The sequence below is a fragment of the Pinus tabuliformis genome, chromosome 1_1 (assembly GCF_031772625.1).
Source record: "Pinus tabuliformis cultivar Carrire ecotype Pingquan chromosome 1_1, CPIR1, whole genome shotgun sequence".
Lineage (NCBI taxonomy): Eukaryota > Viridiplantae > Streptophyta > Pinopsida > Pinales > Pinaceae > Pinus > Pinus tabuliformis.
The window spans coordinates 924,865,710-924,880,990 of NC_142297.1; the positions used below are offsets into that span (position 1 = coordinate 924,865,710).

Below are 15,281 nucleotides of genomic sequence, written 5' to 3' on the forward strand. Positions count from 1 at the left end.
TGGGTTGATTGAGGATGAATATCCAACAATTTTTTGGACTCCTTGCTCTGTGCATTGCTTGAATTTGCTCCTGAAAGATATTAATAACATTGCATGGGTTGATAAAACTATAACTGAAGCAAAGATGCTACAACACTTTATTATTAATCATGCAGCATCCATAGCAATTTATAGGAAATATGCAAAACTTCAGCTTCTTCGATGTGCCGAGACTAGATTTGCATCTGCTTTCATTATGATTCAACGCCTTATTAAAATGCATCAATCTTTGAGAGAGATGGTGGTATCAATGGATTGGCAAAGGTGGAAGGGTTCTCATACTGGGGATGGCCTAAAAGTTGAGGACATCATTATTGGTCTTTCTTCAGAGAATTTTTGGAGGAGAGTGGAGGATATTGTCACCCTTATTACACCTATTGTTTCCACCCTTCGCATATTTGATAGTGATCAACCATGCTTAGGGGATGTCTTTGAGAGCATGGATCAAATGAGAGAGAAGATTCATGACATAATGGAAGATGAAAATTCTAGGATTGACAAAGACACCAGAAATGAAGTGTGGGAACTTAGTCTGACAAGGTGGAAAATGCTTCATAGCCCTCTTCATTCAATTGCATTTTTACTCAATCCTAAATGGTTTCATAAGAAACCATCGTCAGATGTAGAGGTTATGCAAAATTGGAACACTTTTATAAGTAGGTGTTACGATCGTCAGGATCGCACTGCTTTACGATTTGAGCTAGGAAAGTATTTGAGATCAGAAGACCACTTTGCAAATGAAGATTGTGCATACAACAGACAACAACTTGGACCCATCGACTTCTGGATACAATATGGTACAGGGACCCCCTTGCTTCATCGTTTGGCTATCCGTTTGCTTTCACAGGTATTCTTAATAACAAATACCTTTAATGTATTGATTTATTGTTTAAACAATTAATTCTAAAGCTCATTTTGGATTATTTATCTTATAATATTTATTGATTGACTATGACTAACATAATTTTAATTTTATTATACAGGTGACTAGTTCCTCTGCATGTGAAAGAAATTGGAGTGAATATGCTTTCATCCATTCAACGAAGAGGAATCGCCTAGGCACAAAAATGGCACAAGATTTGGTGTTTGTACACTCAAATCTACGTTTGTTATCTCGACAACAACTAGAATACAAAACTGGACCCACGAGAATGTGGGATTATGGTGGTTCACAAGATGACGAAAATGATGAGCTTCCACTTGAGGTGCTACAAGACAATGCTGAAGACATGCTTGATGATACCATGAAGTCTACTGACCAAAATAATTCTTTTGGAATTGGCTCAAGCTCAACAACTATTCCAGAAAATGAGCTTCAAAATCTAGATTATTAGGTTTACTTGCATTTTGATATGAATTGTTGGAAGTGACTTTAGAGATACATATATATTCAAAAGAACAAATTTAATTATTTATATTTCAAATCTCTTATTCTTATCAATGTTTTCTATTTTCTTGGAATTAATGATGGCTAAATTTTTTGATCTACAAAATTATCACTTCCTTCTTAAAACTAAATTAGTATTTACAATTGTTTTTTTACAATTTCATGAGCAGAAACATTACAGGTTTATGATTAATGCTTTGTTTATATTGTTCACCTTTAATATGGTGTTTTTCTCTCTCCTCGTTTCTTATATGCGAAACCTCCAAACCTCGTTTCTCGTACCGTTCTCGTTTCCCGTTCTGTTTCCCGTTTCTGGTTTCTGGTAACATAGATGTGTAGTATGAATATAATGAGCAGAATGAGTATTAATATGTAAGTCTGCTCAATATTTGCGGTATCCTTCATCTGATTCGATGTGGGTCGGTGGACCCTCCTGGATTCAGTCGACCAAATGGGTTGCTTGATCTCTACTGGGAATTACCCCAGTTTTTCTGTGATTTTAGCCCTTAATTCATTGAATATAGTTTCGATGCGATTTTGGGTTTGAATTTATTCAGAATAACTCTTATGCGATTTTATGGACAACCATTAACGCTCCAATTTTGCTTACTCGGAACGACATTTGATCTCGCCCGGAATTTGTTTTAAGATACGTAGGCTGGCCGACCCTTTCCTATCGGAGAAGCCAACTCGAACAGCCGAATTGATCGCACTATGGGGTTGCACGGTCTCGAATATTAAGGTATATATTTAATATCTGTTTTAGCTTTGAATTCATTGGGTCCACGAGTGTAAAAAACGTTCGGCCTCCTTCAAATTTTTGGGCTTTATTTAAATGATTAAGGTTTTTTTTAAAATTAAAATTATGTTTTTTTGTTTTAAATTAAAATCATTTTTTTAATTCATAATTAAAATCACATTTTTATTATATAGAGTTTAAGTAGAATTAGTTTTAATGTAAAATGGAAGAATTATTTCTTTATCAATATTACTGTCCAATCATTTCGTAATATTTGGTAATACTAATTGTAATAAACTCATGGTATATGTTCTTATATGATTGATTAATTTTTTATTATTAATTATATATATATATATAAATTTATATAATAAGTAAATTATATAAATTTAATTAAAATAGATATACTTTAGTTTTGTAGATATGTGTGGTTGATTTTTAAACCTAGAGCATAGGAAAAAGTATTTTATTCATGGAGTCTAGGTAAAGCAATAAATAGCATAATAATTTTCCCTTCTTTAAAGTATATTCCTAGTTTTAATTTTCTCCTCAAAAGTTATGATGGTGGGTGACTCAAAAATCCCAATCAAACCATCATGAAAGTGTTGAATTCAAAGATCGGATCAGAATTAGAATAGATGCAGATAGTAGACAGGATAGAGACTATCTTAGCGATCAAGAAAGTATTGCAAAAAGGGAACTTGATGACTCAATTGGAGTCCAAAACTCTGACTTTGGAAAATGTTATCTAGAGATTTCACACCAAGTTCAACCTATTGAACCAGAGAGGATTACCAAGATTAGTAGCACCAGATGATAGCTTGATCATCTTGGAGGATTACTGTTAGAAACTTTATATTCTTGCTACAGATAAATCCAAATTTAAAGGTATCAAGGGACATATCACAAGGGAATCTTTCTTAGAAGCTTTAGAGTTTTATTTAACTATCAAACATGAAATCAAACACATCTTCAGCAACAAGCCAACCATTGAGAAGTATGCAGAAGTCGATGAAGTGTATAGAAAGTATGAAGGCGACACATTTTGAGGAGAAGTCATCAACAATTTTCCTCCAAGTTAGTACTAGCAGTTCCAACAGTTTCAAGATCCCTAGATTTTTGTACTACTTTTGTAATTAGTTGTTAGGATCCTATCTTGATATTGTGAATCAAGATATTTTGTAAATTTTTCTATAAGTACTTCATAATTAGAAATATGAAGGATTTGGATTAGTTTGAAGAAAGGATTTATATTGTAAAGAAGATCCAAGAGCTACCTTTGATAATTTTCCAGTAATACATCTCAAGCATTACAAGATTCTTGTGTCAATTTCATTGGTGAAGTGCATCTTTCTCTATTAAATGTTTTCATTGTTTTTCACATATGTTTCTATAATCTAAATTATTCTAAGAAGAGTACGAACATAATTTGTTTAAAATCACACTCTGTATCTCACTTATGCATAATTTTCATGTTTTCTTCTGAAAATTAAAAAACAGAATTCTTAATTGCTTTGTTTATTAATTGGATTGTTTTATCCTTTGTTTTGTTTCACACCATAAATATTAAAGGATCTAGTGAAGTTACCTAACCTTCCGTGTAAGTTTAGATTGTAACCTCTATGTTTGATCAACCTAAATCTGTGACTCCATTGCCAAATGGCCTAATTCCACTGTCTCAACCCAACTACACAAAAAAATCCATAACCTGAACATGATAACTAGCCTAATAGCATTAGTAAAACAAATCTAAATCATATAGAGATATCCCTCTCTGAAACCGGAAGGGTTGGATTCCCAATTTCCAAAGTGGTTCTAAGGTTACCTCTGTGATTTACTCTGCACCCTCAAAAATTACGGAGTGATAACAATATCAAAGAAAGATTTGGTTTAGCCTAGCCCACTATTGGGTGGTTCGTGGAAGTCCCATACTTGATCGGCTTATGCGATCATCAATAAGAGCTCTCTTTATCCTTGGTATTTTATGGGTAAACATACTTGTTTATATGTGTCTTATATGACTATTATATTCTTGATATTTATGTTGGTTATGAATGAGTTTTATGATAGTGAAAATGTATGGCTCTCATCATGTTTTTGTTAATCACCGAATGTACAAAGAATATGTGGCTTAATACACAATAATATAGTTATTGTGATGAGGCAACAATGCTTCTTAGTGATTCTTAGATAAGCTTGACACCCCTATGCTCAGATATGTTGTTTAAACCTATAGGATTCATATTTGTGACATGTTTGATGAATTTTTTTTATCATGGCTAGTAGGGGTCCAATCAAGTCCTTGTTAAGTATTTTCATTTGTATCATTGTTTCAGTGTCATTTTTCATTTCTGCAAGTTCATAGAGTTTTGAGCAGTGGCCTGAGTCTTAACCTTAAAAAAAATCCATCGAATCTAGAATCGTTGGCACATAACTACCTGTAAATTTCCCTAGTCACACACATGCCTTACTGTAGGAGTGACTGGACGGTCCTAGTCGTATGCATGCCCATGTCAAGGGAGATACTAAGGCTTTAATTTAGTAAAAAGTTAGTTTTTCTTAGGAACTGGTCACGTGGATGGGTTAGATGGCTCATGGGGGTTCTATTGTATGTGTAGAAGGTCATCTTGTCTATTTTATGTCTATTCCACTTCCTCAACTGCAACATAGGGAATTGAATGATATCATAGTAAGTCTTCATCACATGTTTACAACCGTTGGTCAGTTACTTGTGTAGATGCCGGAGGAGGGTGTTACACTAAGAAAACAATTAAAGACTTCAATCTTGATGAAAGGATTAAGAAAAGTCTCCTCCTAACCTCTGAGATAACACCTAGAAAATATGGTCTCCCCAAGATTCATAAAAGTAGAGTTCCCTTAAGACCTATTGTTAATACCAAAGGTTCCCCTACATATGGATTAGCCAAATATGTGGTTGGAAACATAAGACCCCTTGTTGGCCACACTGACTCCTTCATCAAAAACTCATATGACTTTGTTAAACTCATCAAGGACAAAAAAGTGGACAAGGATGACCTAATCACTAGTTTTTGTGTGCTTTCATTATTAGATAAGATTCCCTTATATGATGTTATCCAAGTTCTCTATGAGGTAACAAACCCTCAAAATGAAAAGTTTGCAAACATTTTCCTATGCTCAACATTCTTTAACTTCCAAAGAGAATACTAAGGGCAAGTTACTAGTGTTACAATGGGCTCTCCGCTTTCTCATATTATAGAAACTTAATGCATGGAAAATTTTGAGAAGAAAGCAATAGACTCGTGCCCATTGAAATTTAGAAGATGAACGAGGTACATTGATGATACTAATGTGAAATTCCAGCATGGTAAAAAAAAACTCAACAAATTCCTGGAACATCTAAATGGTATATCATATGACATAAAATTGACTATTAAACTAGAAGATAATAATTGCATTCCCTTCCTAGATGTATCAATTACTAGAAATGAGGATGGTACCTTATGGAATCAAGTATTCAAAAAAGGATGCATACTAATAGTTACCAACATGTGGACTCCCACCATAACCCAACTTAGAAATTTGGAATCCTAAATGCATTGACCTTTAGAGTTGTTAGGATATTTGATAAAGATCACTTGGATCAAGAGTTGGATCCCCTTAGGAAGGTCTTCAAAGAAATTGGATACAAGGATCAATACTAAGTCCATAAAGAATGCAAAAGAGAAGAAAAATCCTTCACAAAAATCAACTAATATACAACCTTCCAGTAAGACAGCACATGTTTTGCACATACATGTTATGATTGACAGAATAGCTAAAATACTCAAAAAAGGGAATATTTGTTCTGTATTCAAAATATTAGACACTGTAAAACAAAAAATAAAATTGATTAAGGAAAAAATTGATTAGAATCATCTAAAAGGAGACTACAAAATCAATTGTTCCTATGGAAAAATCTACATTGGTGAAACTAGGTCATTCAAAAAAAGAATAAAAGAGCATTGTGTTGACATTAGAAATCAATGGTCTTGCACCTTTGCTCTTGCAGAACATTCCCTTTATAGTAAGCATCACATATGCCTATAGGACGTTATTATCATTGCTAACGAAGATCACTATTTTAAGAGAATATTTGGAGATACTATGAAATCCAAACAACCTCAATCGAGATGGTGATCTTAAATTTAGTAGGAGTTGGTTCCTTGTGCCCTCTCAACCCTAGGGTTTGGTCCCTCCCTTTCAATATTAAATTTATTAAGTTATTTTTAACATTATCACTCTCATCAAAGACTTAATATTAATAATACTACTCTATTAGTATTATTATTTCACCTATTTTTTTATTTTTTTATTTATTATAGTTCTATAGCTCTTTATACATTGTACATTAATATATAACTAATTTTCTTAACCTAATGCATGAAATCTAACATATTAATTTATTAACCTAATAAAATAAATTTATTAATATATGATATGTTATATCATATTATATTAATATATTATCCAAAAGGGGGTGGATAACCTGAGGACTTCAGGGGCAAAGCCTAGCCCCCTCACAACTTCTCCATGTGAATGACATGTAAATGGGCTACATGACAGGTTATGCCAAAGAACACTCGTGCGAAACTTACCATCTATGCTCGAGTGCATTTATGTGGAGGCAGGTGGAAGATGGATGTTTTATGGAGCTCCATGGGAATTGCAATGATATTTTAGCGATGGTAGTTTGGGGTGTGTGTTTCAGAGCGATGCCTTATCATTCTCGGGATAATGCGATTTCTTGTTGCCAGGACTGTGATAGGGGTGACATTTAGTTGCAGTATGGATCCTTTGGGTCTTTTCTCCTGTATTTACTCATGTTATCATTATGGTGTCTTCCTGACTTAGTGAACCTTCGAAGCCCAATTTGCCGACAACTTTCATTAGGAGACTTGAAGAAATTGAGGTATATTATATGTTTTAGTGCACAGTCAATTCTTAGATGCATTGGTAAACTTAAGCAGAGTTTTAGAGGGGAATTCGGGAAGATTTTACCCCAATTACCTGTCATTGATTTTTTCACCTAGCTCTTAGCGGTTCCTTAGCCTAAGGGCACAAAAGTGTGTGGTCTCAGGCGGGTCTTTGTTTACTAAAGACTCAACTGGGGGTGGTGTACATTGTGCGAGGTGAAACAATGATGGGTTGATCCAGATTTAAAGAGGAACGCAACAAATTACAGATATAACCATACAAACAAAGATGTAGTAGAAATAATGCTTCATTTCATTACTGTAAAATACTGAAATATGCTTACAAACATAAATGGAATAAACTAGCTATGGCAATGGTAGCTTATCTCTGAGAAGAGATGTGGTGGATACATTCCTCTAAATTGTCTTACAATGAGGCTCGAAGGCCTATTTATTGTTTAGAAACAATGGAAAACCCTAAACATACAAAAACCTAACCCTAGGAGATGAAGCACCAAACTATGGACCCCGTTTTGGGTAAATTGCTACATCAACTTCTCGGGGTCGTAACTTTGGCCTATAATCTTTGTTTGACATGCACAATACCTCATTAGAAAGATCTATCCAAGGAATACAAATTTGGGAAGATCAACATTGAAAAACTTTGCTCCCAGTTTTCCCAAAAAACATCGTTTAGGGCCTCAAAACAGCTTCGGAAGTTTAGGACCTGAAAAACTGCTAAAAATATTAAATTGTGCTACAATTAAGGAAACTGAAAAATTGAAAGAAACAATGGTGGGGGTCCAAGTGGAATTGGTGGGTGGCCACCAATACCCAACTAGATCTTTCTGCCCCCCTTAGGAAGCAATGGTCCCCATTGTGTTGAGTTCCTCCATGAGATGAGAAAACTTCCACTAAACTTGGTCCCTGGTGAGCCACTTGCCCTGGTGAAAGAGTTGGCCTGCTTTGACAACTTGATACAGTTGGATTCTACTGGCGAGTGTGCTTGATCTGTGTGTCCATGATCTGATCAGTTGCAACTTGTTCCATGCAATCTATATTTAACTTTGTGGGTGTGACTTGTTATGCAATGTTGGATGTGTCTAGTAATGGTGGAAAGTATGGTCGAAGGGAGTCCACATTAAACACTGGGTGTAGACCAAGGATGCTGAGCTCAAATGCATTGTCTCCCACAACCTTGGTAATGGTGTAAGGACCATATCGGAGTGGTTTGAGTTTCAGATAGGCTCTAGTAAGACGTTCCTTTGCAAATGCAACCAGAATTCGTCGTCCACCTGAAACTTGTGTGGAACCTGATGTTGATCATGTTGCTGCTTGTACTTGGCATTTGATTTCTCCAAAATGTCATGGACCTGGTGGCAAATATGTTGGATGTGCTCATTGAAGTTGTTTTCCTTATCTGTTTTGGACTATAAATGAGCCGAATCTACCTGAGTAGCTACAGATGGCATGGCCACATCAATGGGACATAGTGGCTGGAATCCCAAGCCCACCTGAAAAGGGATGTGGCCAGTAAAGCTGTGGAGAGCCCGATTATAGATATGCTGAACATAGGAGAGGCTCTCATCCCATCTGCATGGATGCTTTGAGTTCTACATGCGTAGAATGTGTATGATCATCTTGCTGACAACCTCTGTTTGGCCATCAGTTTGGGGATGGAAGGTTGTGGACTTCATGAGTTTGGTGTCCAGCATTGACCAGAGACTGGACCAAAATGTACTGAGGAACCTGATGTCCTGATTTGAGATGATAGACTGGGGGATCCCAAAGTGTACCCACACTCGTTCAAAGAAGAGTTTAGTAGTGGCTTCTGCTATGATATTCTTCTTGCAGACCGCCATAATGGCCATCTTCGAGAACATGTCGACGACCACAAAAACACATTTGTTTCCATGCTTAGTAGAAGGAAGGCCTGACATGTAATCCATGGAGATGGATTCCAAAGGTCGACTGGGGGTAGGAAGCGGGGTATAGAGGCCTTGCTTCTTGATAGTCAGTTTGGCAATGCCATAGGAAGCGCATGATCTGATGTACTTCTCGACATCCTATGGAAGATTTGGCCAATAGAAATACTTTTGTAGTACTGCCACCATTTTCTCAACCACAAAATGCCCAGCAGCCCGATTGTAGTGTGCTTCTCAAATCATCTTGGCACGCTCACTTGAAGGAACACAAAGGTGACCCAGGTGGCATAACAGGGCATCCTAGAGGTGAAAATTTGGAACATGCTGACCCTCCAATAGTGTCTGGTATGTGTGGCTGAATTCTGGGTCGCTTTTGTAGAGAAGTGGCCAATTAGAAGTCTTGTGCCCACAAGAGTTGAGCATGGTGGTTAATGCCATGATCGATGGTCGACTGAGGCAATCTGCAACATTATTGGTGTTGCCCTTCTTATACTTGATATTCAAATGGAACTATTTCAGTTATGTGTACCACTTCTAATGGTGATCATTCCGCAATTTTCCTTGGGTCTATATGAACAACAGGGGCTGGTGGTCTATGTGGATGACTGTTTCCTTCCCCAGAATGTAATGCTTCCATTTTTGGTAGGGCTGCACAATGGAATATATCGCTTTTTCATAAGTGGGATACTTCCAGACTGTGTCTGAAAGTGTCCCATTGTGATATGCCATTGGATGTCGGTGTTGAGTAAGGCCTACCCCAATAGCATAGTCAGAGGCATCTGTCTCGACCTCAAATATTTGTTGCAAGTCTAGTAATGTAAGCAGTAGTACTGGGCAGAGGTGATGTTTCAGCTCTGTAAATGCCTTCTATTGAGATTCAGACCAAAATAATTTTTCTTTTGCTCCTCCCTTGGTGACTTGACTCAAGTGCCAAATGATATGAGAAAATCCCAACATGAACGTGTGGTAGAATTTGGGAAGACCTAGAAAACATCGGAGCTCTATTAGAGTGGTTGGAGATGGCCAATCCCGAATGACTTGGATCTTGGTTGGATCTACATGCACCCTCCTTTCATCAATAATGTATCCTAGATACTGAACTTGGGTCATGCCAAAAGTGCATTTCTCTAAATTGGCACATAACATGTGTTGCCGCAATGTTTGGAGAACTTGTTAGATGTGGTGGAGGTGCTCTTTCCAACTCTAGTTGAAAATTAGGATATCATCCAAGTATACCACTACAAATGGGTTGGTGAATGGCCACAAGATTTCATCCATTAGCCTCATGAAGGTTGTAGGAGCATTTGTCAACCCGAAAGGCACAACCAACCATTCGAAAAGGCCCTCCTTGGCTTTGAAGGTTGTCTTCCACACATCGGAGGGTTCAATTAGTACCTTGTGATATCCTGACTTCAAATCGATCTTGCTAGAATATTTTCCCCCCTTCAGTTGGTCCAAGAGATCATCAATCCGTGGGATCAGGTACCTATTATAGACAGTGATCTTGTTCAACACCCAATAGTCAATACAGAGTCTCTAAGTCCCATCCTTCTTCTGTACCAACACGATCGGGCTCCCACAGGGTGATGAACTCAGGTGGATGTTACCTTTCCGCAGCAGCTCCTAAACCTACCTCTTGATTTCGTCGTTCTCCATAACGGAGCACTGATAGATTGGTCCATTGGGCAACGACACACCTGGGGTCAGATCGATGGAGTGCTTGACATGACAGTGCAGAGGAACCCCTGCGGGGGAGGTGAAGATGTCCTTGTACTCCTCCACGACCTTGTGCATCTGTAGTTGTCGTGCGGAGGGGCCCTGTCTAGAGGTCATGGCCACTGTCTTCTTCTTTCCTTGAGGGTGTATCACCAGGAAAAAAATTTCTTGGTTTTGGAAATGATCTTACTGCATTGTTTTACAGTAACCAAAGAGATGGTGGTAGGCAGTGCTACCTCTGGTATCCTATACAACTTATTTCCCAAAGTAACAATAACAGTACGAGGCCTTGATTCATACATAGCATGTTGCTTCCACAAGTATGGTTGGCCTAATAATACATCACAAACATCAAGGGGAGAAACGTCACACAATACCTCATCTGTGAAGGGCTTTTTATTGTATAGAAGGTGACACCGCTGGCTCACGCGAAGATCCTGTCCTTGGTGAAGCCACCGACGGTGTACAGTTGTGAATGTGTTGTGGTCAGTAAGCCCAACCGCTTCATGACCTCTGCTGAAATGAGGTTCTTTTGGCTCCTGTTGTTGATAATGAACTATAGAGAGGAGCCCTTTACCCACATTTGGGAGTGGAATAGGTGCTCCTCCTGCTCTAGATCTTCGAGTTCCTCCTTCTGGATCTTTGTGGTGGCAATGGTGGCATTGGGATCTGCATCGATAATTTGTTTCCCTTTATCATTCCCCTTGTCGTGTTCTGACTGAGAGTTGGAACATGCATTTGATTCTAAAATATTTAGCTCGGCCACGAGTGACTGCTTGGCCCGACAGTCACTTTTTTTGTTAGTGGAGCTCTTATAGAACTCACACCACTTTCCTGTGTCCTTTTTTAGCTTCGGGGTGCTATTATTTGCTTGCAGCTTTGGCAGGTTGTCTTGGGCCACCTCGCCTTGGCTTTTTCCTTTGTTCTATGGTTTGGGGGAACCTTTCCCTTGCTTCAGATTTGCAAATCCAAAGTCTTGCTTCATTTGTTTAAAATTTTTCTCGATCTTGACAACATATCAGTATGTTGTGCCAAGGGAGGAGATGTTCAGGAATTCTATTTCATATTGGATGTACCTGTGCAGGCAACCATAATATTTGAGTACCAAATGCCACTCTGAATCCTTAATACCCAACTTTGTGTGAAGGGTATGGAAAATATTGGTAAACTCTGGCATGTCTTGGTCCCTTCCCTACTACAGCGTGGTCCACTTTATGTATTGATCCTCATAGATTCTGATTGGGTAGTATTGCTCGTTGATGACAGCCCAGAATGAATTCCAACTGGGTGCAACTGAAAACAGTGAGGTCGTACTTTCATCCTCCTACTCGCAGTAGGTTTCCCACTAGTCCTTGGCATGAGGGATGGCTTTGAGGAGAGTGAAAGTAATTTTTCCCGACCAGAAGAATCATGAATAGAAAATAGTATATTTAACCATTTATCTACGACGTCTGCATCTATATGACCCTCAAATATGATAACGTCAAAGTTAACTTGTACCTTAAAGGGTGTGGCACTTCTAGAGTAGTTGCTAGAAGTAGATGTGTCACCCCTGGGTAGCTGCTGAAAGATCTGGGCAATGTTGTCCATCATCGCATTCCTTTGTTTCTTGAGGGCCTCTTCAAGCAAGATTTTGATAGGATCTCATATCCCCTCGTATTTCTTTTCATCTGCCATGGGAGGCCGTTAGGATTTGCGAGGATAGTCTTGCAAAAGTTCAACCAGTTCAAGCCCTAACTCCTTATATCCCGATCTCATTGGGGACATGCAAAGAAAGACAAAGAAAGTGCAGACCGCCTTTGATACCATTGATCTAGATTTAAATAGGAATGCAACAAATTAAAAATATAACCATACATACAAAGATGCAGTAGAAATAATACTTCATTTCATTACTGTAAAATACTGAAATATGCTTACAAACAGAAATGGAAATAAACTAGCTAGGGCGATGGTAGCTTATCTCTGAGAAGAGATCTTGTGGATGCATGCCTATGAACTATCTTACAATGAGGCTTGAAGGCCTATTTATTGTTGAGAAACAATGGAAAACCCTAAACATCCAAAAACCTAACCCTAGGAGATGAACCGCTAAACTATGGGCCCCGTTTTGGGTAAATTGGTATATCAACTTCTCGGGGTCATAACTTTGGCATATGATCTCCGTTTGATGCACACAATACCTCCTTAGAAATATATATCCGAGGACTAAAACTTAGGGCCTCAAAATGGCTTCGGAAGTTCAGGACCCTAAAAACTGCTAAAAATAGTAAATTGTGCTACAATTAAGGAAACTGAAAAACGGAAAGAAACAATGGTGGGGGTTCGAGTGGAATTGGCAGGTGGCCACCAATATCCATGTGGATCATGGGTGGCCCTAATTAAGTGTGAGAGGGACTCCGTAGTGTAAAGCATTAGGCTCGAGGGTAATTTTATGATATTGTTGTGACACAATATTAATTCGGAGGAATTGGAGGGTGTTAAGGAAGTGTTGGAGGATTAGGAGAGGAGCTCAAGAAACATAGTAATCAAGCAAGTATCATGGAGTGGTGTCTGCATAGTACCACGTCGAAGCTCCCTATTGGAAGGAGGTGGCAGTGGCCTGGCTGTGGAACCTCGACCACGATGTCAATATCGGAAAAAGGTGAAGGCGAGTCCATGTGCAGGTGTAAAAGATGGGGTTTTGGTTCCCCAACATGAACATCGAAACAATTCCTCTCGTGCTACCACAAGCCCACCAAGGCAATCAGTGAAAATCTAGTGAAAACCCACAAGAAAGTTCGATAGGAGGAGCATGAGGCAACCATGGAAGCTCTAACACAAATTGAATATTTCCAGTGTCAACTTCAAGAAAGAGTGGTGGTGGTTTAGCGTGAGCATATGTGCATTCTAGAAAACCTGGAGCAGCTAGAGGCTTGGAACCTAGAGAAACATGTCAGTTTCTCGTTTCACCCTCCTCCCTCACTTGGGAAAGGGATAGACAACCTAGCTTCTATCAACTTTGATGACTAAGTATGTGTTTTGGTGTTTTTCTCATTTTTTTTTTTGGCATATCTTTTCATTCGAGTTATTGTCTGCTAGCCTTTATCTTTTTTGGAATGTTTATTTTGAACTGATGACAATAGTTAACAAACTCATTGAGGGTGAGAGCAACAGACTTTTAAGTAATGGCCTTGTAAATATTTACTCTTGAAATTAATAGAAATTTTTAACTTACACAAAAAAATATTCTATTAATATATTTACTAATGGATCAAAGTATTATATTATTAATACATTCATACTTTTGTATTATCTCATTAATAAAATAAGTACATTAATTCATTTCCCTATCAATTATAGATTTTCTATAATATATATAAATTTTATGATGTCAACGTTCCGAGTCTAGAACAAGACTCATCCTGAGGACTTGATCCACAAAGAAGGGAAAAGGCGTTATAAATATGACAACTCTCCATATCATTTAAACAAAGTCTTTCGGTAGAAATCACATGAGAGAATTTTAATAAACTAGCGGTTACTTATTAATATTTGTTTTTAATAAATTAATAAACTAGTACCATAGTTTAAATATTATTTTTCAAAAACTAGTAATATTTGGTTTTAATAAATTAATTTAAATATTATTTTTCAAAAACTAGCCGTTTAATATAGCCGTTACATATTAATATTTTAATAAATTAATAAACTAATATCGTTATTTAAATATTATTTTTCAAGAACTAGTTATATTTGATTTTAATAAATTAATTTAAATATTATTTTTCAAAAACTAGCCATTTAATATATTCATTATCTATTAATATTTTAAAAAAATTAATGAAATAATATTTTTTCAAAAACTAGTTGTTTAATATAGCTTTTACATATTAATATTTCAATAAATTAATAAAGTAATATCATTATTTAAATATATTTTTTTCAAGAACTAGTAATATTTGGTTTTAATAAATTAATTTAAATATTATTTTTCAAAAACTAGCTGTTTAATATAGCCGTTACCTATTAATATTTTTAATAAATTAATGAAATAATATCATTATTTTAGTATTTATTTCAAAAATTAGCCGTTTAATATAGTCGTTACTTAATAATATTTGTTTTTAATATATTAATAAATTGATATTATAATTTAAACATTATTGTTCAAATTTAAGCCTTTGCCATGGTTTGCCTCTTCATCTGGTCCTGATGATGAACCACACTTTTTGGTTCAAAACACGTCAACCAAAAAATTCTCTCATGTGATTTCTATCGAAAGACTTTGTTTAATTTGTTATGGTCCACAGAAGCTTGAATACAGAAGCTCCATATCATATTTATAACGTCTTTTCCCTTCTTTGTAGATCAAGTCTTGAGGATGAGCCTTATTCTAGACTTGAAACGTCGACATCATAAAAATGAATAATGTGGAATATCCAAGCCCAGAATCTCAAAAACCACACCACAGAAATCTACAAACAATTAATATATACAATTTTATCATTATATTAATACTAAAACTATTAATATTATTGTCCATGGGGTCTTGGATAGAC

At 36.7% G+C, this 15,281-nt stretch overlaps 1 protein-coding gene across 1 annotated transcript; it reads left to right on the plus strand.

Annotated features, from left to right (window-relative positions):
- Positions 1–289: 289 nt before the first annotated feature.
- LOC149217461 (uncharacterized) lies at positions 290–1,714 on the plus strand. The gene is made up of 2 exons (XM_089390218.1): positions 290–886; positions 1,023–1,714. Exons 1-2 carry the CDS (start codon positions 290–292, stop codon positions 1,371–1,373), a joined length of 948 nt encoding a protein of 315 aa, XP_089246344.1. The 3' UTR covers positions 1,374–1,714.
- Positions 1,715–15,281: the final 13,567 nt, after the last annotated feature.

Excerpts from the sequence above, each read along its gene's own strand:
- LOC149217461 (XM_089390218.1), top strand. The coding sequence starts at position 290 with ATGGATTGGCAAAGGTGGAAGGGTTCTCATACTGGGGATGGCCTAAAA. Across the intron at positions 887-1,022 it reads CTATCCGTTTGCTTTCACAG|GTGACTAGTTCCTCTGCATG; the intron begins GTATTCTTAATA and ends TTTATTATACAG.